Genomic DNA, 27785 nt, shown 5'->3' with positions numbered 1-27785 from the left:
AAATAGTCAGCTCAGTGTATTGTGGCAGTTAAAAAAGCAAACAGAATGTTAGGAATTATTAGGAAGGGAATGGCGAATAAAATATTGGACGTCATAATGCCTTTGTATCGCTCCATAGTGAGACCGCACATTAATACTCTGTGCAGTTCTGGTTGCCGCATCTCAAAAAAGATATAGTTGCACTTGAGAAAGTACAGAGATGGGTGACCAAAATGATAAAGAGATGGAATGACTCCCCTATGAGGAAAGGGCAAAGGGGCGGATTTTAAGAGCCCTGCTCGCGTAAATCCGCCCGGATTTACGCGAGCAGGGCCCTGCGCGCCGGTGCGCCTATGTTCAATAGGCCTACCGGCGCGCGCAGAGCCCCGGGACTCGCGTAAGTCCCGGGGTTTTCCAAGGGTGGCATGTTGGGGGCGTGTCGGGGGCGGGGCCGAGCGGCGCGCCGTTTTCGGGGAGGGACGCGGCGTTTCGGGGGCGGGCCCGGGGGCGTTGTTTCGGCCCGGGGCGGTCCGGGGGCGTGGCCACGCCCTCCGGAACCGCCCCCGGGTTGCGTCTAGGCGCGCCAGCGGCCTGCTGGCGTGCGGGGATTTACTTCTCCCTCTGGGAGGCGTAAATCCCCCAACAAAGGTAGGGGGGGGTTTAGACAGGGCCGGGGGGGGTGGGTTAGGTAGAGGAAGGGAGGGGAAGGTGGGGGGAGGGCGTTAGCAAATTCCCTCCGAGGCCGCTCCGATTTCGGAGCGGCCTCGGAGGGAACGGAGGTAGGCTGTGCGGCTCGGCGCGCCCCGGCTACACGGAATCGGTAGCCTTGCGCGCGCCGATCCAGGATTTTAGCGGCTACGCACGTATCTACTAAAATCCCGCGTACTTTTGTTTGCGCCTGGAGCGTCAACAAAAGTACGCCAATGCGCCGTTTTTGAAAATCTACCCCAAAGTGTTTAAGGCTGTTCAGCTTGAAGAAGAGACGGCTGAGGGGGGTTATGATAGAGGGCTACAAAATCATGAAAGGACTTGAACGGGTAAATGTGAATCGGCTATTTACTCTTTCGGATAATAGAAGGACTAGGGGGCACTCCATGAAGGTAGCAAGTAGCACATTTAAAACAAATCGGAAAAAATTATTTTCCACTCAACGCATAATTAAGCTCTGGAATTCATTGCCAGAGGATGTGGTTATGGCAGTAATTGTAAATGGATTTAAAAAAGGTTTGGATAAGCTCCTAGAGCAGAAGTCCATAAACTGCTATTATTAATCAGTAAGGATTAGTAGCTCGGGATCTATTCATTTAATGTTTGAGTACTTGCCAGGTACTTGTGACTTAACTGGCCATTATTGGACACAGGATACTGGGCTTGATGGACCCTTAGTCTGACCCAGTATGGCATATCTTATGTGCCTGCGCAGCCTGTGTGATCATGATCCTCCTCAGTAGATAAGATAGCTTATTCAGCGCAGCGAAATTGAAGAGGCTGTCCATGGAAGTGGGTGGATTAGCATGGCTAATTCATCCTATCTATGGAGAACACCATTTACGGTAAGCAAACTTGCTCTTTTCCCCATCGATAGGCAGGCTGAATTAGCCATGTTCTCTTTGAGACCGCAGATTAGGGTTGTGCCTTGCACACTGATGTATGTTAAAGTGGGGGAGGGGTGCCCACCTTCTTGCAGAGATAATGTTCATTGTGTGCTTGACAGAGAGCAGAGATGCCCAAAGAGACCGCGGGATGTTATGAGGGTCAACAAATCACTTGTATGTATATCTAGTATTCGGTACAGACTATTCTATTAGAAGTAATTTTAAGAGAAACTGACGTATAATATATTATTTGTTGTGATCTTCGTTGGTTCGGAAATAAGTTTGGAGTCCTTCCAATAATTTGTTCATTGTGTACTCAACCCACAATGGTCGTGGACAGCCTCAATTTCCTGTCGAGTAATGCAATATTGCGAAGCCCAGTGCGGGCATCCAAAGCTGCCTGCTTGTCAAGACAGTAATGCGATGTGAACATATATAGAGATGACCACATGACTGCTTTACAAATGTCCAGCAACAGTACCTTGTGGAGAATTACAATTGAAGCTGCTACAGCTCTCACTTGATGCACTTTGACTTGATTCAACAGCTGAGCGCTTTGTATAAACAGAAGTGAATGCACTGGGATATCCAATTTGACAAAGTCCTCTTTGCTACTGGTAGACCTGGTGCAATAGGATGGAAAGACGCACAAAGATAATAAGTTCTGTTCACTGCATGCGTTCTTCGCTTGTAGTAAGCCAAAGCCCTCTTACAGTCCAAGGTATAAAGGAGTCGCTCCCTGTCATTTTTATGTGGCCTTGGAAAAAAGGTGAGTAATATGATGGTTTGATTCAGATGAAAGCTGAGATTACCTTTGGTAAAATCTGCTAGCAAGTTGACTTGTGTTTTCTCCTCTGATTCATAAGGTGGTGAGCAGTATAAAAAGAAATTGGCATGTATTGCTATTACATAAGATGTTCTGTAATAAGCCACAATTTGCATATAAAAAGGTAGGAATTTGAGGGATCAGGTGGTGCGTTCTCAAAGTAACTTTGTCATGGTGAAATTATAAGAATGGAGGGTAGTGAACCAGGGTCTGTAGCTCACTGACCCATCTTGCTGAAGTCACTGCAACTTCAGCAATACTATTTTCCAAGTCAAATATTACATATGTTTACTATCCATGGTTTCAAATGGTGGGAGCATGAACTGCTCCAATGCCAGATTTATGTCCCAAGGAACTGGTGTTTTTGCAACAGGTGGCCTCAATTTCAAGATTCCCTTCATGAAAAGCGACACTAGAGGATGGTTTGAAATGGGAAGATCATTGAATGGGAGGTGATACGCAACTATAGTACTCACATGATCCCTGAGAGATGATGTTGCAAATCCTACTTGGTACAGCATATGCAAGTACTCTAACAATATTTCCGGTGAGCAGGAGAATGGGTCATAAGAACATAAGAACATGCCATACTGGGTCAGACCAAGGGTCCATCAAGCCCAGCATCCTGTTTCCAACAGTGGCCAATCCAGGCCATAAGAACCTGGCAAGTACCCAAAAACTAAGTCTATTCCATGTTACCATTGCTAGTAATAACAGTGGCTATTCTCTAAGTCAACTCAATTAATAGCAGGTAATAGACTTCTCCTCCAAGAACTTATCCAATCCTTTTTTAAACACAGCTATACTAACAGCACTAACCACATCCTCTGGCAACAAATTCCAGAGTTTAAATGTGCATTGAGTGAAAAAGAACTTTCTCCGATTAGTTTTAAATGTGCCACACGCTAACTTCATGGAGTGCTCCCTAGTCTTTCTATTATCCGAAAGAGTAAATACTCGATTCACATCTACCCATTCTAGACCTCTCATGATTTTAAACACCTCTATCGTATCCCCCCTCAGCCGTCTCTTCTCCAAGCTGAAAAGTCCTAACCTCTTTAGTCTTTCCTCATAGGGGAGCTGTTCCATTCCCCTTATCATTTTGGTAGCCCTTCTCTGTACCTTTTCAATCGCAATAATATCTTTTTTGAGATTCGGCGACCAGAATTGTACACAGTATTCAAGGTGCGGTCTTCACCATGGAGCAATACAGAGGCATTATGACATTTTCCATTTTATTCACCATTCCATTTCTAATAATTCCCAACATTCTGTTTGCTTTTTTGACTGCCACAGTACACTGAACCAACAATTTCAATGTGTTATCCACTATGATGCCTAGATCTCTTTCTTGGGTTGTAGCACCTAATATGGAACCTAACTGTGTAACTATAGCATGGGTTATTTTTCCCTATATGCATCACCTTGCACTTATCCACATTAAATTTCATCTGCCATTTTGATGCCCAATTTTCCAGTCTCACAAGATCTTCCTGCAATTTATCTCAATCTGCTTGTGATTTAACTACTCCGAACAATTTTGTATCATCTGTAAATTTGATTATCTCACTCGTCATATTTCTTTCCAGATCATTTATAAATATATTGAAAAGTAAGGGTCCCAATACAGATCCTTGAGGCACTCCACTACCCACTCCCTTCCACTGAGAAAATTGTCCATTTAATCCTACTCTCTGTTTTCTGTCTTTTAGCCATTTTGTAATCCACGAAAGGACATCGCCACCTATCCATGACTTTTTACTTTTCCTAGAAGCCTCTCATGAGGAACTTTGTCAAACGCCTTCTGAAAATCCAAGTACACTATATCTACCGGTTCACCTTTATCCACATGTTTATTAACTCCTTCAAAAAAGTGAAGATTTGTGAGGCAAGACTTGCCTTGGGTAAAGCCATGCTGACTTTGTTCCATTAAACCATATCTTTCTATATGTTCTGTGATTTTGATGTTTAGAACACTTTCCACTATTTTTCCTGGCACTGAAGTCAGGCTAACAGGTCTGTGGTTTCCCAGATTGCCCCTGGAGCCCTTTTTAAAGCTTGGGGTTACATTAGCTATCCTCCAGTCTTCAGGTACAATGGATGATTTTAATGATAGGTTACAAATTTTTACTAATAGGTCTGAAATTTCATTTTTTAGTTCCTTCAGAACTCTGGAGTGTATACCATCTGGTCCAGGTGATTTACTACTCTTCAGTTTGTCAATCAGGTCTCTATACTCTTCTCATCACACCAGCTTGTGTTACGCTGCCACTTGCATTGGTGTGGAAAATCGAGCCCTTAAATGGGCTCGTTGGAATGAAAGGGATTCCCTTTTGAATATGACAAGAGGAAATGTAAAATCTGCTAGCAAGTTGACTTTTGTTTTCTCCTCTGATTCATAAGGTGGTGAGCAGTATAAAAAGAAATTGGCATGTATTGCAATTACATAAGGTGTTCTGTAATAAGCCACAGTTTGCATATAAAAAAAGTAGGAATTTGAGGGATTGGGTGGTGCGTTCCTGGTTTCAGGATGAGATAGCAAATGATAACAGCAAGGGGGGACATAGCACCTGTGGCGTATGCTCGGTTTGTGCACAATCACATTCAAATATAAGTTTATCCCTGTTTAAATTGAAATATTTTCAACCAAAAGCAGCTTTGACGTGTTTGAGTAAGGTCATTTATATTATTTGGTGTCCCTGCAAATTAATAAATGTTGGAAGGACAATGCAACAATTGAAAACACGAATGACAGAGCATCGGAGTGCAAGCAGATGTCAAAGAGTGGAGGCTCCATTGGTGCAACCCTGTTTGGATTTAAATCATGGGTTTGAAGAGCGTTTTTTTCAAGGTACTTGAAGTAGCGCGGTCTGATGAGAGGGATGGGGATTGTAACCATCATTTGTTACAAATGGAACAATGCTGGATTTTCAATTTGGGGATGGTATGTCCGGAAGGTTTAAACAGAGATTTGGATTGGTCGGTTTTCTTATGAAGGGAGTAGAAGGTTTTCTGATTGGTAAAAGAATCTTTAGGGCTGGGTGTTTAAATAGGCGTCCTTAGGTTTGAGCTGTGAGCATTTTTCACCATTTTTGATGAGAATTTAAGCCTGGTTAACTGGTGAAGTGATCCAAAGACAACGACAAACCTGTTCCATAGGAAAAAAATCAGCAGAACCAGGGGTCACAATTTGAAGCTCCAGGGAGGAAGATTCAGAACCAATGTCAGGAAGTATTTCTTCACGGAGAGGGTGGTGGACGCCTGGAATGCCCTTCCGGAGGATGTGGTGAAGACCAGAACTGTGAAGGACTTCAAAGGGGCGTGGGATAAACACTGTGGATCCATAAAGTCAAGAGGCCGCCAATGAAGAGTGGGTGACTCGCCAGAATGACGGCTACTGCCTGGAGACAATACCCTTATTCAATAAACATACACATGCTTACTGTGACTCCAACATCGCTCTAAGCTTCAACAGCAAGAGGAAATGTGGAAAAATGGATTTACACTCACAAAGAAGGGAGTAGCTGGCTTGTTACGGCGGTTACTACCCCAAACCAAATAAGCCTGATGCTTCACCTTCAATGCATATACAGCATAGTTCTCTGCTTCAACGGCAGGGGAGAAGAAAAAAGGGTTCGCACTCACAAAGTGGGGAGTAGCTGGCTTGTTACGGCGGTTACTACCCCAAACCAATTGTGTCCGATACTTCACTTTCGATGCATATCCAGCATGGCTCTCTGCTTCAACAGCATGGGAGAAGACTGATACATCACGCATTTCCAGCATAGCTCCCTGCTTCAACAGCAGGGGAGAAGAAAAACAACCAATAAGGACTGTATAACATAGTCTGGGTAAAACAAATAAGCATGGGTGTAGCTTGCTTATTGCGGCGGTTACTACCCCTACTACCCCTAACTAATCAAGCTAGATATTTCAATGGTGGGGGTGGAAGGGAAATAGAACCAAGAGCTAAGAGAAACAGATAAGTATGAGAGAAAAAAACGTGTGAGGCTTGCTGGGCAGACTGGATGGGCCGTTTGGTCTTCTTCTGCCGTCATTTCTATGTTTCTATGTTTCTATGTTTCTAATGGGTTGCGATTATAAGGTACTAAAAAATTGTTGGGAATGGGTTAGTATGATTTTTAAATTTTGTGTTATTGTTTTAGTTTTGTTGTAGAAAATTGGTTCCCCTGAAAAAGGCATTTGCTGAAACCTTGTCAATGTCGGGAGATCTGTGGGAGTTAAAGTTGCAGTACTTGGTTGGAAATTGACTGGAAGGGATAAAAATAGCAGAAACTGTAGAGTCCTTAGGAGAACAAATTATAAAAGAAGTACAAGACATAAGTATAATAAATTTAACAGAGAAAGGCTTCTTTAAAAATGAAAAATACAAATAAAAATAATTTTTATATGTATTGAGCTAATAAAGATATCTTGTAGGTAGTTTGTATGGGAAGACTATATGATGTAAACCAAGTGCTCCCTTGTGTATGATACTGGTTGAAGCCCATTGCAGGCAAGAGCCTGTGGATTTGTTCAAATTAAGCACTGATTTTTCTGACACTAACTTCCCATTTTTAGGGTTAAATTTATAGTTTGTTGTCCTCGGGATGGTTATTTATTGTAGCTCATCACATGACATGACAACTTATATTCTAACAGTTTGTGGCCTTAATGATGACTTTGATAATGGCAAAGGGTGAGAAAAATATGCAGGGAATAATTATTATAGAAACACAATAACTTACATATCTTCATGTATTTTGCTCAAATCAACTTCTTGAGCCAAATATGATTTCATCTTCAATTGTTTGGCAGGTTTGGAAAACAGTCAGAGTGGTCTCCTGAATGACAACTTTTCAATCCACAGGTAAGAAAATCTGCCAAGGGTAAAGAAACTTTTTAAAGAACTTATAACATTTGAAAATATTCACCTTACATAAGCTGCACTTGCTACAAGGCATGCTTCACAACAGAAGCAAGCTACAAGGCATGCTTCACAACAGAAGCAAGCTACAAGGCATGCTTCTGTTGTGAAGAGCTAACTGCTTGTTGGGAGATTTATTAGTCATCTCTATTTTAATTCATTGGTAGCTATTTTATGAACCAGGGTGTCTCTGAGTGTGTTTCTATGCTGCTGGCATGCGATCCTCCGACACAGAGGCAATGGCTGCTCTGTTGAGGCCTCTGGCCCCACCCCCACCCCTTTTGTAAAGCCCCGGGATTTACGCGTGTCACCGGGCCTTTTTAAAATAGGCCCGGCGCGTGTAAGATGGATTTACGCGCGTAACCTTTTTAAAATCCGGCCCATTGTGTGTTCAGAACCTTTGATGGAGTTGACAGCCGTAGACTTTTGCTGTGTTTCAGTCCTTACATAAATGGCTTCAGATCAACCAAGTCATCATTTATGACTTAAGAGGAACAGATTCATCAGCTTTGCAGGTCTCACTCTTTAATAAACAAGGCAACACTGTAGATCTGACATATATATGCTTCATATGTAGGACTTGCAAAACTGATTTCATGACTACATATGAATGCAACTGAGTGAACATATGCATGAGTGATATTTACAGAAAGTAAAGTTATTTAACTGATATAAATCAAAATGGTATCCTTAAGACAATCCTTTCAATAATAAATTTAAATCAATAATTAAAATATGGACCTCTTATATCAAAGGTAAAAAAAAATGTTTTTCCATTTACAGATTGAATATAATCACTGATCCTGTACAAATTTATTTTTCTTTTAATTTTCTATGCTTAAAAAAATTATTGCACTTTATCTGCACATAAGCAATTTCAATAAATTCATAGAACATTTTTGAATATTCATCTTAAAAAAAAACTTCATAACATAACTTCATAAATCCTGGGTGTTCTTGATATATTGAACAACACAGCAAGCCATAGCATCATGAAGAGTTCCAATGTTAAAAAGCAAGCAATAGTAGTACAGAAGTTCTTTGTGAACAGTGGTTATTAAAAAGAAATAAAACGTAGTCCCTGAAGCAGGTTCTCAAAAAGCAGGGCTGCTGTCGGACTTTCGATCTTTCCACCTACTGTGGATCTTCTTTATCGTATAGATGCCTGGTCTGCTATAATCATTTTGTAAAAAGTGTATTAAATGTTTTTCTATTACTTTATTGAAATAAATTATTGTACTTTATTCACACATACCAGCTAGATTAAGGACCACTATTTATGCAGCTGGGGTTGCCTGCTGAAAATTAGCTGCTTAGAGCAGAAAATCAGCACTAACTGGCTAAGTCTTAAGCACATCCTAGGAACATCCTTAAAGTCACCCCTTTTTGGTCTGGCTAAATCTGACCACCTTGCAAATTCAGGAAAGCAAGTTTAGTCAGTCAGTAGGGATAAATTTGGAAAAGTTGAGATTTAACTAACCAACTCTGCAAATGAGCTGATTAAAGCATTTGAAAATTAACCCAAAATGTATTAAGTTAGGATAATAAATACCACCAAAAGGAGAAATTACAGTCAATCACTTATGCTTCCAACCAACAAAGAACACTCGGGCCGATGCATTAAAGTGCGCTTAGGCTGAGCGCACTGTTAGCCCCCGTTTGGCCGCGTGTTTTCGACACGCTATTTTTACCCCTTGTTCAGTAAGGGGTAATAGCGCATGGAAAACGCACGGCCAACCCCTCCCTGAAACTAATAGCGCCCGCAACATGCAAATGCATGAGGATGGGCCTATTAGTCATTCCCGCGCGATACAGAAAGTAAAATGTGCAGCAAAGCCGCACATTTTAATTTCGGCCGGCACCAGGAAAGCGTGCAGAAAAGCAGAAAAAAATGCTTTTCTGTACACCCTCAACTTAATATCATAGCGATATTAAGTCTGAGGCCCCAAAAATAAAAAAAAATTTAAAAATCTGCCCGCGGGTTGGAAGAAGGGCGCTCAATTTTGCCGGTGTCCGTTTTATGAACCCGTGGCTATCAGCGGGTTTGAGAACCAACGCCGGTAAAATTGAGCGTCGGCTGTCAAACCCGCTGACAGCCGCCGCTTGTCAAAAAGGAGGCGCTAGGGACGCGCTAGTGTCCCTAGCGCCTCCTTTTACCATGGGCCCTAATTTGCATACGGGCCAATACTGAATCGCGTGCCCAGGACACTAGCCTTTGCTCGCTGGCTCTCCCGCGACTTTTACTGTATCGGCCCGACAGAGCAGACAAAATAATTAAGTTCACTAAACTAAGGGACAGGTTAAGACACTTACCAGCCCTCAATGAATAGCAGGAACACTGCAACGTCCACACTTACGAGGGCAAACCAAAGGCAAAAATCAGCAACTGAGGGAGGATCAACGATTGGCCTGCCTTCTTTAGAGGAAAAGAAATGATCATGTAAGTGGTAATTTCTCCTTCTTCTGCACTCAAGCAGGCCAAGCCCTACAAGTGGGATGTACCACTACTCCTGAACAAGGTGAAAGGCTGCCCACAGTCCAATTAAAACCACACACATGAATGCTGCACCCCTTGGAGCCCGGGCATCCAAGTAGAAGAGCTTGGAAAGGTATGGAAGGAAGTCCACATTGCTGCCAGAAAAACTCAGCCAGAAACAATAACCAAGGCTCTGCCCACAATAGCGCCTGAGCTCTAGTAGAATGCACTCTGTCAATTTTAAAAGTCCTAAAATGGGAGGAAGTGAAGTCAGCCTCAGCAGATGGCCACTTGACTCTTCAGCTCCACATGGCTGGGGAATAATGGTGGTGTATTACCTAGCATACGACCCTCCCGAATTATAATTTTCAGTACAATACTCCTGGGATGACTATGGCTACCCGATGGTGGACGGTCGATTTGGCGGACTTTTCCTATAGCGGTAATACCGCAACCCCGAAAGTGACAGCCTCCAGAGAAGGCGGCGAAATGGCGCCGGGGGCTACGATAACAGGCGAGGCTCAGGTGGAAACGGGCACGGAGGTCTGCCCGACAGGAGTTCTGAAACTGGTTCCACAACATTAAAACCGAAATCATAACAGCTCTTAAGAAGGAAATCCAGGAAGCAATTGGAGATCTGCACAAGGAGGTAGAGGAAAAGAAAATTAGGTCTTACCTTCGTTAATTTTCATTCCTGTAGTACCAAGGATCAGTCCAGACTCCTGGGTTATGCCTCCGCACCAGCAGGTGGAAACAGAGCAAAACTTGACAAGCTCCACTATATATACCAGGGTGCCACCCACAGCCTGTCAGTATTACTCAATGTCAAAGCAGTGGATATTCCCCATGTAACTAAACTATATTCATGAAGATCAACCGGGGAACCCTCGGGTCACTTCCCCCAAGAAGAACCAGACCCGGAAAATGACCGAACTGACAGTGACTTGCAACAGCAAAAACCTTTCGTCCAACACAGCGGACTCTCCGAACATACTGCAATAAAACGGGCAGGACTCTGGACTGATCCTTGGTACTACAGCAGCAGTTCTCAACCTGTGGGTCACGACCCCGGCAGGGGTCGAACGACCAAAACACAGGGGTCGCCTGTGTTTTGGTCGTTCGACCAAAACTGATCTGCGGACCGACCCCAACGGCCCGGTCCGCAGACCAGTACCGGGCCGTTGGGGTTTTTTGCCGGTCCGCGGCACCGCGGCTGCTGCGGGGAGGCGGGGCGAAGCTGGAGACCTGCCTCCTCCAACCCCAAAAGGGAGCGCGTCGCGGTGCTCCTCCTACTTACTTCCTGCCCGCCCTGCCCCGGAAGACAAATGTTGCCGGAGCCGCACGGGCAGGAAGGAGGAGGCACGTCAGCCGCGTGCAGAAGAGGAGCAGCGCGGCCCGAGAAGACCAGGGCTGCTGCAGAGCCCATCCTGTGGCAACCCGAAAAGAAGAGGCCCAGAGGTGAGAGAGAGGTGTGTGCGAGTATGAGATGAGTTGAGAGATTGTGTGTGAGAGTGAATTGAGAGACTGTGTGTGTTTGCAGAGACAGCATGTGAGAGCCTCTGTGTGTGTGAAAGAGACAGCATGTGACAGTGAGAGCCTGTGCTTGAGCAAGGCAGCATGTGGGGGTGTGAGAGAGCCTGTGTGTGAGACTCAGACAGCCTGTGCCAGTGAGAGACTGTGTGTATGAATGACTGCATGACAGAAAGAGCATGTGACAGTGAGATCCTGTGTGTGTATGTGTGTTTGAGAGAGAAATGCATGTGAGAATGAGAACCTGACTGTGTGTTTGAGGGAAGAAGACAGGTGGAGAGAAAAGAAACAGAAAAAAAGGCAATATAAAAGGAAATGGCAAAAAAATAAAGGGAAGCAGATGTAAAAAAAAATAAATTACTTTTTACTGATTGGTACATGTAATCTTTGGGAATGTGCAAGAGTAGCACTTTCTCTATGGCGGATCTCACAATGTACGAGATCAACATGGAGGAAGTGGAAACCCAGGGGGCCTGCACAGAGGAGGCAGCAGAATTAACAAAGGTAAGACCTAATTTTCTTTTCCCTGTACGTACCGGATCAGTCCAGACTCCTGGGATGTACCAGAGCTCTCTATCTAGGGTGGGAAACGGAAAGGCCCGCTCTCAAGACGCCTGCTCCAAAATTTCCCACTCCAGAATCCTGCACGTCTAATCTATAATGACATGCAAACGTGTGCCGCGACTTCCAAGTCGCTGCCCGGCAGATCTCCAACGGTGAAATCTGTTGACGCTCCGCCCAGGATGCCGCCTGAGCCCGAGTAGAGTGTGCTTTTAGCCCCAAGGGTAGAGGGCGACCCGCCAGTAGGTAAGCAGAATTAATTGTCTCCTTCACCCATCGCGATATAGACGTCTTAGACGCCATATTACCCTTCTTAGGACCATTCCAAAGAACAAAAAGATGATCCGACACCCTGAAGGCATTTGTAACCTCAAGGTAGTGCAAGAGGACCCTACGCATGCCCAACTTCTTCAGCTCCTGGGAGGAAGTATCCGAGGGATCAAGATGGGGAAAGGCCGGGAGATCTACTGACTGATTCAAATGAAACGCCGAAACCACCTTGGGAAGGAAAGAAGGAACGGTCCGGAGGGAGATTCCAGACTCAGAAATCCGTAGGAAGGGTTCCCTACACAAGAGGGCCTGCAGTTCCGAGACCCTCCTGGTGGAGGTGATCGCTACCAGGAAAACCGCTTTCATTGTGAGATCCTTCAAGGTGGCCCTCTTCAATGGTTCAAAGGGGGCTTACACAGGGCCCTGAGAACCAAATTTAAATTCCAAGAAGGACAAGGAGAAACGATGGGAGGACGCAGATGTGTGGCCCCCTTTAGGGAACGAATCAAATCAGGAAAGGAAGCTAATGCCCGCCCTTCCACAGGACCTCGAAGACAACCCAGGGCTGCGACCTGGACCCGCAACGAGCTACAGGAGAGCCCCTTTGCCAGACCATCCTGCAGAAAAGACAAGATATCAGGGATGGTAGCCCGGGTAGGACGGACCGCCCTAGCAACACAAAAGGATTCAAAAACCTTCCAGACTCGCATATAGGACAGAGACGTCGACACCTTGCAGGAACGTAGAAGGATGGCCACCACCGCGTCCGAGTAACCTTTCCCTCTCACCCAGCGCCTTTCAAAAGCCATGCCGTTAGACAAAAGCGATCTGCCTGATCGAAACAGACGGGTCCCTGATGTAGAAGATTCGGCAATGGCTGGAGCCGGAGCAGCGTTTCCAATGACAGATTGACTAGGTTGGCAAACCATGGCCTTCGTGGCCAATCCGGAGCCACCAGAACAACTTCCGTGGGATGATTCTCTATGCGACGCAGAACCTTGCCTATGAGTGGCCACGGAGGGAAGACGTAAAGGAGGATTGACGTTGGCCAGGGAAGCGCCAGGGCGTCCACCCCCTCAGCCCCTGGTTCTCTCTCACCAGCATCCCCCTTACCTCCCATGCTCTCTCTCACCCTCCTGCTCTCTCTCACTGGCATGCCGCGAACGGAGCGCGTTCCACGTGTGCCGCGGGACGCACTCGGCCTGCGGCGAAGATGAAGGACTGGGCGTTCCGTTTGCAGCACACGGGGGCCTTCCCTTTTCGCCGTGAACGGCGAGCCGGGCATTCATCTTCGCAGTGATCAGAGCAGGTCCCATGGCACACACAGGACGTGCTCTGTTGGCTGCATGCCGGTGTCTCCTCTGCTATTTTCTGCGCAAATTCTGTGCTCCGCAGTAGTGCAGAATTCCCCCAGGACTATCTATTGCCTCAGGTACAAACTTATAGGCCGATGCAGAAAGCTGAGCATTAAAATTGTGTGCTGAAATTCAGCACACAGTTCCCTAACGCACAAACAAATTTTTTAAAACTCTCAATGCAGTCAGCTTTTATTATGCTAATGCATCGGGAATTAAAATATGCACATACACACAAACCCGAAGTTAAAATGTGCACTCAGCATAGGCTGAATGAACATTTTAAATTTGAGGAGCAGGGAGAGGGAGAGGTAGTCAGTCACTCACCACTAGTCTGAAAGTATTATAAAATAACAAGCAGTCAATCTGTTGTATATAGTTAGCTAGGTTCTCAATTAAGCTGTTATATTGTATCATGTCATTAAGGCCAGCCTTAGACAATCTGTTATATGTAAACCGGTGTGATGTATCATATCGAATGTCGGTATAGAAAAATAAATAAATAAATAAATAAAATAAATCGTCACAGTTGGAAGTGAAGTAGCAGAGGGACAAGGGATTAGTATTCGGATGTCTGGGTCTGCCTCTCTCAAGTAGCAATTGCACATCAGGGACTTGGCGGTTAGAACATAATATAAAAACATAAGATATGCATTAATGGGTCAGACCAAGGGTCTATCAAGTCAGTATCCTGTTTCCAACAGTAGCCAATCCAAGTCACAAGTACCTGGCAAGTGCTCAAACACTTACCAGGTATTTGTGACTTGAATTGGCCACTTGTCTATATCCCACAATGGCCAATGGGCAGAAAGTTTTCCTGCAAACTCCGAACAGAATGTTTACCACTTTCAGTGCAGAGATTGCACACAACCCCTATTCACCTCCTCTTCTGCAAGCCGAGGGATGTGGCAAGGAGTGGTCCGCCAGGGATGTGGCTTTGTGGAATGGTCCAGGGAGCAGGATCACGGGAAATTTCTTCCAGAATCCCACCTGCAGATCTTTAAAGAAAGGAACAGCAACAGTAGCTATTGCAAAACCCAGAACCACAGGCTCAAAAAATATAAAATTATTCTTAATACAACACAATGCTGCCCTCTGAACATTAGTCACTTTCATATTGATTGAGTCTCCTCTCATACACTAGGAGATGCATATGGTTTGATTATGTAGACATGTATGCAGAATAGAGTACATTTTTTAAATAACATTTTGAATATACATGCAGCTTAACAAGCACTGGAAACTATCTCAGGAATAAAATTTCCAGCACTAAGAAAATGTGAGTTAAGCTGGCAGACTTCTCTGCAGTGAGGGCAATGCTTAAGGCCTTTCAGGCCGATACAGTACAGTGCTCCGATGGAGCGCACTGTTAGCCTGCTCTTGGACGCGCATTTTCCCTTACCCCTTATTCAGTAAGGGGAGGGAAACGCGCGTCCAATCCATGGCACCTAATAGTGCCCTCAACATGCAAATGCATGTTGATGGCCCTATTAGGTATGCGTGCGGGATACAGAAAGTAAAATGTGCAGCCAAGCCGCACATTTTACTTTCAGAAATTAGTGCCGACCTTCTAATTTCTTCCGGTGCCGGGAAAGTGCACAGAAAAGCAGTAAAAACTGCTTTTCTGTGCAACCTCCGACTTAATATCATAGCGATATTAAGTCGGAGGTCCCGAAAAGTAAAAAAAAAATTGAATTCGGCCCGCGGCTGTTGGGCCGAAAACCGGACGCTTAATTTTGCCGGCGTCCGGTTTCTGAGCCCGTGGCTGTCGGCGGGTTTGAGAACAGACGCCGGCAAAATTGAGCATCGGCTGTCAAACCCGCTGACAGCCGCCGCTCCTGTCAAAAAGGAGGCGCTAGGGACGCACTAGTGTCCCTAGCGCCTTCTTTTACCTGGATCTACCGCGTCACCTAATTTAAATAGAGAATCGCGCGCACCAGCGAAGGGCCGGTGCGTGCGCCGGGAGAGCGGGCGTTTGTCCGCTCTCCCGCAGACTTTACTGTATCGGCCCGTTTATTTGTATGGAATTTCTCTGCCAGGGTGCACGGTTTTACAAGCACTTTTTATGCATGCAAATAAAATTCCTTGCTGTATTTGCAGTAAGGATTAAGTACACAAAATCTTCACACAACTACAGGTAAAACTGTGCATTCTACTGAATGCACTTCATTGTTTTGGCCTGTTAGAATGTAAACCCTCTGGGGACAGGGACATATCTACTGTATCTGAATGTAACGTACCTTGAGTAACCATTTAAAAGGCATAAACTAAACAAACAAAATAAAACTAATTTTCTTAGCTTCCTGAAATTCTTCTAAAAATTATTTTATCCACTTATAAAAATCAGTACTTTTTTTTTTTTGGGGGGGGGGAGGGTGGAGAGCAAAGTTTCTCGTTTTATCTATTTCATTTGCATACGACTATTTCGTTTCATGCTACACTCCCACAAACTTCACCCCCAGCCATTCTGTAGGAAGGGTCAGTCCCCTAAAAATCAGGCCGCAGCCAGCCAGAAAGAGCACTGTGAACCACGAACCCTATAAGTGAGCAGCAGCATGGGCTTGTCCCTTGCTGCTAGCTGTAACAAAGGGAAAGGTGAGCCTAGGCACAGTTCGGGGGGGGGGAACGAGCAGGGGCTTTTCGGTTTTGTTTTCCGGCGGAATTTTTGTCTTTCCCCCGGGGGGTGCGTCATTTTAAGTATATATATAATTAATAAGATCTCTCTATAAAAAAAAAAAAATCAGCAATAATTAATAAATAGTTTACCCTCTGGTCGCTCCTGGTAGCAGTTCCTTTCCAGATCATTGGCAGCCCCCCCAGGCCGCTCCATGCAGCGCAGGGGCCGCGCATCCAGAGAGCAGGCTGGCACCCGTAGCCCGGAAGTGAGTGATTTGCATCGGAGGTTTCCCTTGGCTGAGGACCCGGTGGTTTCAGGCATGTCTCAGCAGGCAAGTTTCGAGTCAGTAGACGTTTCTCCCTCCCATTCCCCTTCCACCCCCCTCTCTGTATCTGGCGAGAGCAGGCCCGAGGCTGGTCCCTCCCAGCCCTGTGTGTCCTGCCCCCCTGAGATTTCCCTCAATGTGTGTGTGTGGGGGTGGGGGGGATTTGTTGTCAGACCCCCCTTCTGATTCAGGTGGGCCGCCGGTGAATAGTGCTAATGTTACCGTCAGAAAAGAGACCCCAAACAACTGGTCCTTCTACTAAAGCTTAAAAAAAAAAAAAAGGCGTTCTCAAAGGGCAGCCCAGGCCAGCTGCACGTAGGGGGAGGGTTCTTCAGTCTTCAGCAGTTCACACACACACACACACCCCCTCCTGCTATGAGTCCCTTGGCTGGCAGCAGGAGGGTTCCTTTCCTGGAGCCTGCATGTTCTGCTTCCGGGAGAGGCAATGATATTTCTGCTGCTTGTCAGTTCAGCCTGCAGAGAGACAAGCACAAACCTGTGATTAAAAAAGCTAAGAGGACAGGAGGGGTAGCTTTGCAGAGGGCAAGGGAGGGGGATCCTCGGTTGCCTGGAGCTTTTCTCAGGTATGCAGATTTACAGGATCAAAGTGAGCTGCAGGAGTTATTCTTGGCCCCAGGCAGGTCGTGCTTGCAGGTTCTTCAAGGCCGTAGGAGCAGTTCCTCAGCCAGCCTGTGGAGCCTCGGGGTAGGTATTATGAAGAGAGGATTGAGACTCCTGGTAGACTGGGGATGAAAATGAATATTGAGGGGGGAACTCATGGGAAGGAGTGCAAGGACAGATGTCTCACTCTATCCCCAGGGAAATTCAATGGGAGGGGGCTGGGCTAAGCAGGTTTGCGGGCAGTTCTCCTGGCTTTTCTGTTTCTCCTGCAGAGATTGAGAGTGAAGAATATCCAGGCACTTCTAAGCAGGAAGCATGGAGGGACAGAGCTTTCGAAGTCGCAGAAGTTCGTCACGAGGCTGGACGAAGGAGGACCAGAGTTCAGGACCTGGAGGAACCAGGATCGACTTCGTGTACTGGTGCAGTTGGTGAGTTGCATCAGGGCATGCAGGTTAAAAAGGGAAAAAGGAAAAGGAGGGTCAGGAGGTCCAGCTCTGATTCGGATAGTAGTTCGGATGAATCTTCTAGTTCTTCATCAAGCGAGTCAGAGAGGGAGAGGAGATCCAGTTTTAGGTCAGGCCCTATGCAGGATATGGGCCATCCTGCTTTAGCGTCTCTAACCAAACTGTGGGAGGAAGTGCCAAAGCGGTTGAGGCGGAGGATAAGGAAACGCAAATATGTTAATATATTCAAATTATTAGAGCGTAGAAGAGGTGGGAGAAAGGAAAAAAGGAGGCACAAGAAGAAGAATAAGGAGGGGAGAAGCTGGACCAAAAGTGTCCAAAAATATATTGAACTGGATGAGAGGTTTCTTGAGGCTGGCTAGCGTTGTGGGCCATTTCCAACCGCAATGCTATGGGTCTCTGTTGGCATATGCCGACAGTATTCTGGGGGCGTTAAAGGATTATGAAGGTTGGGCTTGGCTCAATTATGATGAGCGCTTCCGGGATAAAATGGAGGGTAACCGGCTTATGTCATGGGGCACACAGGATATTAACCTGTGGCTCACACAAATGACAAACAAGTGCGCTAGCGGGCATAAAGGTCTAGGGAGCTGAAGCGGTTTTAGTAACTTGGGGGGTAATAGTAGTTCCTTTCGAGGCCAAGGAAGTGTGGTTAAAGGAGGGGGATAGGTAAGACAGCAGGGGGTGGAGGAGACGTCTGCTGGAGGTTTAATAAAACCACCTGTTTATTCCCTGAATGTAAGTTCAGGCATGTTTGCGCGGTTTGCGGTGGTGCGCACCCATCTTCCAAGTGTTCAGCAAGTACTAGTGCCTCCTCGCGCAGAGGCGGGAAACAATGAGGCTCCTTTAGGTAAGGCTTTTTCGCCCATAATATTAGAGGAACTTATTAAAAGTTTAAGTGTTTACCCCATTAAAAAATCAGCAGGGTTACTAAGAAGGGGTTTTAAGTTTGGTTTTCGCATTCCTTATACAGGGCTGGGGGAGGGGGGCAATACAAAGAATGCTAAGTCAGTGGCGAGTTTAAGAGACGTTGCGGCAGATAAATTAAAAGAGGAAATAGCTTTAGGGTGCGTAGCCGGGCCATTCAGGGACCCTCCTTTTAAAAAAATGCATCTATCCCCTCTAGCTGTAATTCCAAAAAAGATTCCAGGGAAATTTAGGCTTATCTTGAACCTGTCTTACCCAAAAGGCAAGTCCGTTAATGATTTTATCCCTAGGAGCAATTGTTCAGTAAAGTATACTTTGTTTGACGTGGCATTACAGTTGGTCCAATCAGCAGGTAGAGGAGCGCTGTTAGCAAAGGCTGACATTGAATCTGCTTCTAGATTACTGCCAATTCATCCTAGTAGTTTGTCTTTATTGGGATTTACCTTTGAAGGTGGGTACTTTATTGACAAATGTTTGCCTATGGGTTGCGCAATATCGTGCACATACTTTGAGCTTTTTAGTTCCTTCTTGCAATGGCAGACAGAACAAGAGACCGGGGAGAGAAGCATGCTACACTATCTAAATGACTTCTTATTTGTCGGGAAAGGGAACTCTGCACAGTGCATTAAACAGCTAGAAGGTTTTTTAAAGGTGGCGGATAGACTCGGAGTACCAATAGCGACTGATAAGACAGAGGGGCCTACCACAAAGTTAACTTTTCTTGGGATTGAGCTAGACACCGTGGCACTTGAGTCCAGGCTGCCATTAGACAAGGGTGAACAGGTTGAGAGACCTAGTGCGAGAAGTAAGTCGAGCCCATACGATTACCTTGAGAACAATTCAATCCCTGATTGGGGCCTTAAATTTTGCAGGAAGGGTCATTCCAGTGGGGTGGGCTTTCATCAGGAGGCTGTCGTCAGCCATGGCAGGGATTAGAGCTCCGCATCATTTTATTAGAATAACGCGTGCTATTAGGGATGAATTAAAAGTGTGGGAGGTATTTTTGGAGGGTTTTAATGGGGTGTGTATTATGCCAGATAGGGAGGTCACAAACAAAGAGCTTGAACTGTTCTCAGATGCTGCAGGAATGTCAGGTTTTGGGGTGTTTTTTCAAGGCAAATGGTGTGCCGAGCCATGGCCTGAGGATTGGGTAGCTGCAGGTACCACAAAGAACATAACCTTTTTGGAGTTGTTTCCCATTGTGGTAGCGTTGGCTATTTGGGGTAATGAATTGGCTAACAAGCGAGTGGTTTTCCGATGCGATAACTTGGGTGTTGTACAGGTTATTAATTGATTGTCCACCAAATGCCTGATGGTTTCTTCATTATTAAGAGAGCTGGTGAGTCTTTGTTTAAGAAGGAACGTTAGGATGACAGCTAAGCACGTCCCAGGAGTCAAAAATGTTATAGCGGATGCTCTTTCTCGTTTTAAGTGGAAAGTCTTCCGTTCACTGGCTCCTGGTGTGGAGGTGAGACCAGAGGCATGTCCGGATTATCTATGGGCCCTAGGGACCAAGAAGAGTGGCGGCTCATAAAAATGTCGGTGGCCCCGACTACGTGGGTGGCGTACACGGCTGGAAATCAGGAGGTCACACGATTTCTGCTGGGGAGGGGTTGGGCCAGGGAGCCAGTCGGGGATCATTTGGTGGTGCAATATATCTTTTGGGCCAAGCGTAACCAATATTCCTTGTCTATGGTAAAAGCACACCTTGCAGGTTTCGCATTCTTTCAGAAGCTAAGGGGTTGGCGGAATCCCACCTTAAGTTTTCAAGTTAAGCAAGTTTTATCAGGGTGGCGCAGAGAACGCGGGTGGCGGGGTGATAGGAGGCGGCCCATTAGATATGAGGATTTAGTGGAAATGGCGTTGTTTCTCGAGCATGTTTGCTGGTCTGATTACGAAGTTTTATTGTTCAGAGCAGCTTTTTCGTTGGCGTTCTTTGGAGCATTGCGCATCAGCGAATTAGTAGCTAGTTCAAAAAATAATCCACAGGGGGTCGGGTTGATGGTTGAGCAGGTTTTGATGTCAAATGACAGCATTTGTTTGTTTTTTAAAAAAAATCCAAGACGGATCAATACGGGAGAGGGTGTTGGATTAGGATGGGCAGGGCAGCTCATGCAGTAGTATGCCCAGTGAGACTCTTGCAGGAGCTCATGCGTGTGTGCCCCAAAGTCCGGGGTATTTATTTAATTCACAAGAGTGGTTTGCCGCTTTCATGTTTTCAATTTTCAAAGGTCTTAAAAAAGGTAGTTGAAGGGATGGGAGGAGATGCGAGATGTTACAGTTCGCATTCTTTCCGTATCGGTGCGGCTATTACAGCGGCTGAATTGGGAATGGCAGATGGCGCGATCAAAGTCTTAGGCAGGTGGAAATCCAATGCGTTTCGAGGTTACATACGGAAATAAAAGTTGAGTTGGTTTTCGTGATGGTAACCAATCTTTCTTTTATTGCAGAACCAGTGAATTTGAGTGTGCCTGTGTCGTGGGTCACTCGTTTGTGCATTGGGCTCAGCATCGGTGCGCAACAAAGACCATACGGGGCAGATCTGCAATTGGCGAAGCTGCAATGGAAATTTTGTTGGATGGGAAAAAGGGGTATGAAATGGTCCAATCTGTTATCCTTCTTGCAGGGACAAATTGACATTGTGGGGGTTCCGAAGATTTTATTGATACATCTGGGAGGTAATGATATTGGGAAGGAATCCTGCAGAGCTTTACTTTCCAGCATGCGTAAAGACCTGGCATCAATAATGATTTATTTATTTATTTTATTTATTTAAAAGGTATTTGTATACCGTTTTTTAAAAAAGGAATTTTATCAAAAATGGTTCAAAGATTTAAAACAAAAATAAAATAATCAAAATAAAATGGAATTTTTAAACTTTACATAAAAAATAGGCAATAACTAGACAGGATGCTAGTATATAAAATTTAAAAATATAAAAGTTTTGGGGCCATGGGCTTATTGTTTTGGGTAAAAGGGGGGAAAGGGGGAACGGGAGGGGTGGAGGGGGGAGTGGGAAAAATACAATGTAAAAATTATATAATAATAAAGGGGAAAAGGAAGGAGGATATGATAGTTGGAGACATGTGAATGAGCAAATATGTTGTAGTTGTGAGTAGCATAAATAGGGTTATAGTGGGTGTAGTTAAGTTTGTGAATGTAGGTTCGGTATGGATGGTTGAGTTTAGTTAGAAGACGTATTGAATGCAAGTTGAAAAAGATAGGTTTTGAGAGATTTTTTGAAATGAGAAGGGTTGGATATTGAGCGAAGATGGTTTGGTAAAGTATTCCAGAGTGTTGGACCAGCTATTGAAAAGGCTCTTTTTCTAGTGAGGTCTAATCTAGCTTGTTTAGGAGAAGGGATATCTAGTAAATTTTGATTAAGTGATCTTAGGTGTCGTGTCGGTTTGTATATGCGCAGTAGTGAACAGAGCCAGGTGGATGTATGATTATGGTTATGAATTAAGCTATGGATAATAGAGAGAATTTTGTATTTTATTCTGAACTTTATGGGTAACCAATGTAGCGATTGTAAAATAGGGGTGATATGATGGTGTAGAGAAGTTCTGGTTAATATTCGGGCTGCAGAGTTTTGGATCAGTTGAAGGGGATATAGTGAAGAGTCTGACATTCCTAAGAATTTTACTTTCCAGCATTGTAAAGACCTGGCATCAATAATGATAAGGTGGCCCAGTATAAAATTGGGATGGTCTGACATCATCATTCGTTTCGTATTTAAAGACACACTAATCTGGAAAAAGGGAGTGAAAAAATTAAATCGGCAGCTGGGAAGATGGGTAGTTCAGCAGGGAGGGTTCTGGGTGCGTCATCAGTGGGCTTGGGAAATGTTAGCTGGGTTTTTCCGCAATGAAGGCGTACATTTGTCTGAGGTGGGGTTGGATATATTCAATAATACCCTGCAGGAAGGATTAGAGGTGGGCAATTCAGGATGTTGGGGCCGCAGTGGGGGAACAAGGAGCTAAGCTTCCTTTTTTGTGGTGGAAACCCGAGCCCAAGCTTAATCTGTATATAAATTGTTTGTTAATTGGCATTGGGGGGGGGGTGGCGAGTCTCATGCAGTTGGGGGGGGCTGCTGCACGAGACGGTCAAAGAGCTAGCGGCTAAAGCTCATTGATCACGGCTTACCATCGCTGGGACGAGGCGTGGTAAGTAAAGTGGTGAATTGCTTACCACTGGGACGTAGTGGTAAGTAGCAAAAATGGAACTGGGAAAAGGGGTGGGGGGGGGCAAGTTGGGCCGACATGTTGTCCGTTACATGTTTACTGTACGGGCTCGGGTTGTTGAAATAAACTGTGGCCTTTTTATAACGCCAACACTTGTCTGTATTTATTGAGGGGAGGAGGGAGCCTATGAGCGAAGCGCAGATCTGGATTCCTTTGTTATAGTAAATGAGAAGGCAGTCACAGATAAAAAAAAATCCCTCTATCATGTAGAATTAGGAGACAAACAGCCAGAATCTGCCTGCAGCATCTTTCCTTTTTACCTTAGTTCACAGAGAGACCAAAACATGGACGCTTATCTGCTAACGGCAAAAACTTACACTTTCTTTTCACCGCAAGTCTACGATTTTTTTTCAGTCCGTTCCTCACTTGCAAGGTGGATAGTTTATAGCAGTTGCCACGCGAACAAACTGGAAGCAGCGCGTGACACTCGGCTTGGAGAAGAATGGGGTGGGGCGAAATCATATTTCTTTCCGGGATGAGCGGCCGTAGGAAGCGGTTTCCGATTTCCTGTCCGCTCCTCGCCCCTCTTCCCCGGTCGAGGGAAAAGCCAATTACGTTAAGCAGTGCTGGAACTGAAGCGCCTCCCCTACATACTACGCTCTGATTGGCCGACAACTACTTGGTTTATTTTATGAGTCAGTACAGTAGTGTGAAACAAGGGGGAAGGTGTAATGGGGCATGAAATGTTTTATTTTTTTTCTTTTTTCAATTAACCATCAGAGTGCAGAAAAGAGGTTTAGATTAAAGTGGGTTTGAAGTGGTGAATTTAAGAAGAAAGTGATATGACCATCAAAAGGGCACATACAGCAACAGCTGTAAAATAGAGGTTCCCAAACCTGTCCTGGAGGACCCTCAGCTAGTCAGGTTTTTAGGATAGCCACAATGAATATACATGAGATATAATAGTGCTGGGGGACCTCCAGAACAGGTTGGGAGCCACTGCTGTAGATTCCTACATTGGGCCCATAAAAGAAATCACACCAGTCAGAAGACAAGTTTAAAACTAGTTTTACCTCTTTTTTGTTTTGCATGCTACCATAGCTCCACTATTAATAAACTACCAGTGAGCGAATTGGAAATTGAGAATTTTCCATAACATTGCTGAGATATTTCCTATTTACATATTTTATGTGAAAAATCACTTATTTTCTTGGGGGGTGGGGGGATGGAAATTGAACTCATGGTTCAAGGGTGACACCTACTGACTGTATGTAGGGCTCATGATTGTAGGGTTTCAGTAGGAACCCAGGTGCATGGGTGCTAGCTGAAGGTCTTTCTCTAATGATTAGATAGGTATGGTAGGGGTAGCAATATAAATAGGGAAAAATCTCCTCTAAGTGTGAATATGGGCTCATGGTAGCAGGAGTTTAGCCCTGGTTCTCAATCTACAGGAGGAAATTGCTGTGTTCAAAAACATAATTACCAAATCCCACATTAAATTTAGCAAATTATAGATTTGTGTACCAATAAAAAAAACATGGCTAAGATTACTTTAAATCAGTGTTTGTCAAACAGGTCCTGGAATACCATAATGAATATGCTTGAGATTGATTTACCATACAGTGAAGGAGGTGCATACAAATCCACCTTATACATATTCATTGTGGATATCCTGCAAATCTGATTAGCTAGAGCATGGGTGGCCAACTTATATCCTCAGAACCTGTTTTCAGGATATCCATATGAATATGCATAAATAGATTTGCAAACAATGGTGGCATAGCTATGCCGCTGAATATTCATCATAACTTAGCCGGATAAGTTCTAACTGGCTAAGTTACACAACCAATCAGTTTTGAATATTGACCCCAGTATGTATAGAATTGTATTGACCGAGCTAAAATCTGCAAAATATTTACAGTCTCAATAATATTATTATTGCTACAATATCACTGTAAAGATAGGATTTCTAGTTATGCTTTTATTAAAGGCTTAACAGAATCAGAATTTCTCTAAAGGATCTAGATAGTAACATATGATGTGCCATGCTGGGTCAGACCAAAATCCATCAAGCCCTGAGTCCTGTCTCAGACAGTGGTCAGTCCATGTCATTAGCAAGTACACAGGAAGCAGTTGATCCTAAACAGTAGATGCAATTGCTTGTTGCTGATTGCCAGGGATAAGTGGGCTTCCCTAAGTCCTCTCCAATAATTGTTTATGGACTTTTCCTCCATGAACTTGTCCAAACCTTTTTATAAACCCAGCTATACTAGATGCCTTGACCATATTCTACAGCAATATATAATGTATTTGGATTTTCAGAAGGCATTTGACAAAGATCTTCATTAGAGACTTCTCAGGAAGTTGGAAGGACATGGATCAGAGGCAATGTCCCTATTGTGGATTGGTAATGGAATAAAAGACAGGAAATAGAGAGTACGTCTAAATGGTCAGTTTTCCAAATGGAGAAAGGTTGTTAGTGGAGTGCCCAGGGTAGTATACTGGGTCCTGTGCTATTTAGCATATTCATAAATGATCTGGAGAAAGGAGCGATATGTGAGGTGACCAAATTTGCAGAAAATGCAAAATTGTTGAAATCGTTAAAAATGGCAGCAGATTGTGAAAAACTGGGGGAGGACCTTGTGAGACTAGGAGACTGCGCTTCTAAATGGCAGTTGCAATTTAATATGGACAAATACAAAGAAATGCAAGTAAGGAAAAATAATCCCAACTACAAGTACATGATGCTGGGTTCTGTTAGAGGAGTCACTACCCAAGAAAAGGACCTCAGAGTTATTTATTTATTTTATATTCTGCTTTTTGGTGTTATGTTTTGGTATGGATGTGAACCCTGGGCCAAGGTGAGAGATGACTCCGCCCACAGGGAGGAGCCCTGTGGGCCTCACCGTCAGTAGGCACGGTCTCATAGGCTTAGGACACAAGTATAAGGAGACTTTATTATAGAACCCGTGGAGTGAGGACTGTAGGAGAGATATAGTTCTTGAGCAAGGGGTATGCCCAGGATGATACCTCAGATGTAATTATCTGGTAGTGGCCCTCGGAGCAGGGCACACCAGGCAGCCTTTGTAGTAGTGAAGCAATTACCACTGTGTAGATCCGGTAGTGGCCCGCAGAGTGGGGTATGCCAGACAGTTTTCATTGATGATGCAATTACCTTCAGGTGTGCAGATCTTGGTAGTGGCCCACAGCGTGGGGTATGCCAAGGATGACTGTACAATGCTGGTGAAGCTGAGGTAGTCAGAGGTACGGAAGCTCAGAAGGTTCCTGAAGAAGTTGAGGCAGCAATCTGTAGCGTAGGTATGGTGAGGCAAATCCTGCTGAGAAGAGCGCAGTAGTGGCCCGAGGCACATGGTACACCGCAGGGAATCCCAGCGAGGCTAGGTAGAGTTGAAGTACGAAGAAGGTACTCATGATCAGAGGTTCCACGGAAAGTGCTGAGAAGTAGAACAACAGAGTTCAAAGGCTGGGAGGCCCTCCGAGGAGCGGATAGCCTAGGAATGTGGAAGAGCCCCCGAGGAGTGGGTACTCAGAACGTTCACACAGCAAGCCAGGAACTGGAACCGAAGTCCAAGAGTAGTGGATTCAGCAACGAGGAAACTGCTTGCTAACTCATCAGTGCATAGGGCTGATCTGCTTAAGTACAGGTAGTGAGAAAACGTCATCCGGAGGGGACGCCCTCGAGGTTCCTGCCATGACGTATACATAGCTGGCCCATGCGTGCACATGCCTAAGTGACTCCAGAAGCAAGATGGTGGTCGACAGCGCCCATGCCGACCTTGAAATGCCAGGGAGGTCGGCGGTGACTGGTGGAGGCTGCCACTTGTCCTAGATTTGATGGGCAGTGAAAGAGAGGTGAGCATGAGAGGTCGGCAGCAGTCTGCGACTGACGGGCGCAACAGTACCCCCCTTCTTAGGGCCCCTCCCCGGGGGTTTTGGATTCCTAGGATGGGAAACATGGAATTGCCGGATCTTCTCCTTTTCAAGGATGTTGCTTTCAGGCTCCAAACTATTCTCCTCAGGACCAAATCCTTCCCAGGATATGAGGTACTTCCAGCGCCTTCCGCATTTTCTCACATCTAAAATATCTTCAACCTGATAGGTGATGTCCTCTTCAGCTGAAAGAGGTTGTGGTTCAGGTGTCTTCCTCTGATAATATGAGAGGCTTAGGAAGGTAGATATTTATTTATTTATTATTAATTTTTATATACCACCGCTCATCAAAGATATCACGTCGGTGTACATATAACAAGAACATACGCCTGGGCATTAGACATTGAACAAATTAAAACTTATGTAGATAACAATGTAACAAGAAACAAAAAACAAGGTTTTTAGCAAATTTAAACTTAAGCCACATTTAAATAACATTTCAAAGGCGAGGATAATGTATGGTGTGACAATATATTGTAAAGTATAGAATTAATACAAGAACATTATATAAAAACGTGATAAAAATATGAGCATGTGATGAAGAAATCATCTGTATGCATCATAAGATGAAGGCATTCATATGTGAGGGAACAAGAGTCTAGGCAGAGATAAATTTGATAGTTAATAGCAGCAGGTAAGATATCTATGAAAGCGTAGGGTTGATATGGAAAAGCATTGTGGAAAAGCATTGTGGATGTGCAGAGAGACTGAGGCTGTAGGTGACGGAGTTGTAGGTGATGGAACCCAGGCAACGAAGCACTGCGAAAGGCCCAATGTATCTAGGCGCAAATCGGGCAGAAGGCAGTTTTAGACGGATGAAGCGGGTACTGAGCCATACCTTGTCGCCAGGTTGAAACTGTGGAGTGGCTCTGTGGTGAGCATCATAGAATCTTTTAGCCTTCTGAAGAAGATCCTTAGTATGCTGCCAAAGCTGATGCAGTTCTTGGGCCAATTCTTGGGCTGATAGAGATGGTACCGACAACGGAACTGGTAGAGGAGGTAAAGGTTGTCGTCCATAGACAAGTTGAAAGGGTGATGACCCTGTAGATACTGACGGATGAGAATTCAATGCAAATTCAGCCATGGAAGAAGCTCGGACCAATCGCTTTACCTGAAATTAACATAGGCTTGGAGAAATTGTTTTAATGTACGATTTGTTCTTTCAGTTTGTCCGTTT

At 44.8% G+C, this 27785-nt stretch overlaps 1 protein-coding gene across 3 annotated transcripts in view; it reads right to left on the bottom strand.

The window, feature by feature from the left end:
• The window catches only part of C4H3orf14 (chromosome 4 C3orf14 homolog), a 48192-nt gene extending 31770 nt beyond the window's left edge, over positions 1 to 16422 (bottom strand). The window contains exons 1-3 of one of the 3 annotated variants that reach the window (XM_029601005.1): positions 16286 to 16422; positions 14270 to 14517; positions 7149 to 7280 (exon numbers count right to left, since the gene is read on the bottom strand). In XM_029601005.1, coding sequence (XP_029456865.1) covers positions 7149 to 7201 — 53 coding nt within the window. In that variant the 5' untranslated portion in view covers positions 7202 to 7280; positions 14270 to 14517; positions 16286 to 16422. The remainder of the gene's footprint in view (positions 1 to 7148; positions 7281 to 14269; positions 14518 to 16285) is intronic. The other 2 variants (XM_029601004.1, XM_029601003.1) reach the window with 2 other exon arrangements.
• Between the last annotated feature and the right edge of the window lie 11363 nt (positions 16423 to 27785).

This window comes from Rhinatrema bivittatum, chromosome 4 (genome assembly GCF_901001135.1).
Source record: "Rhinatrema bivittatum chromosome 4, aRhiBiv1.1, whole genome shotgun sequence".
Classification (NCBI taxonomy): Eukaryota; Metazoa; Chordata; class Amphibia; order Gymnophiona; family Rhinatrematidae; genus Rhinatrema; species Rhinatrema bivittatum.
Note: the sequence above shows the minus strand (reverse complement) of the source record. Positions and strands in the feature narration are given on the sequence as shown.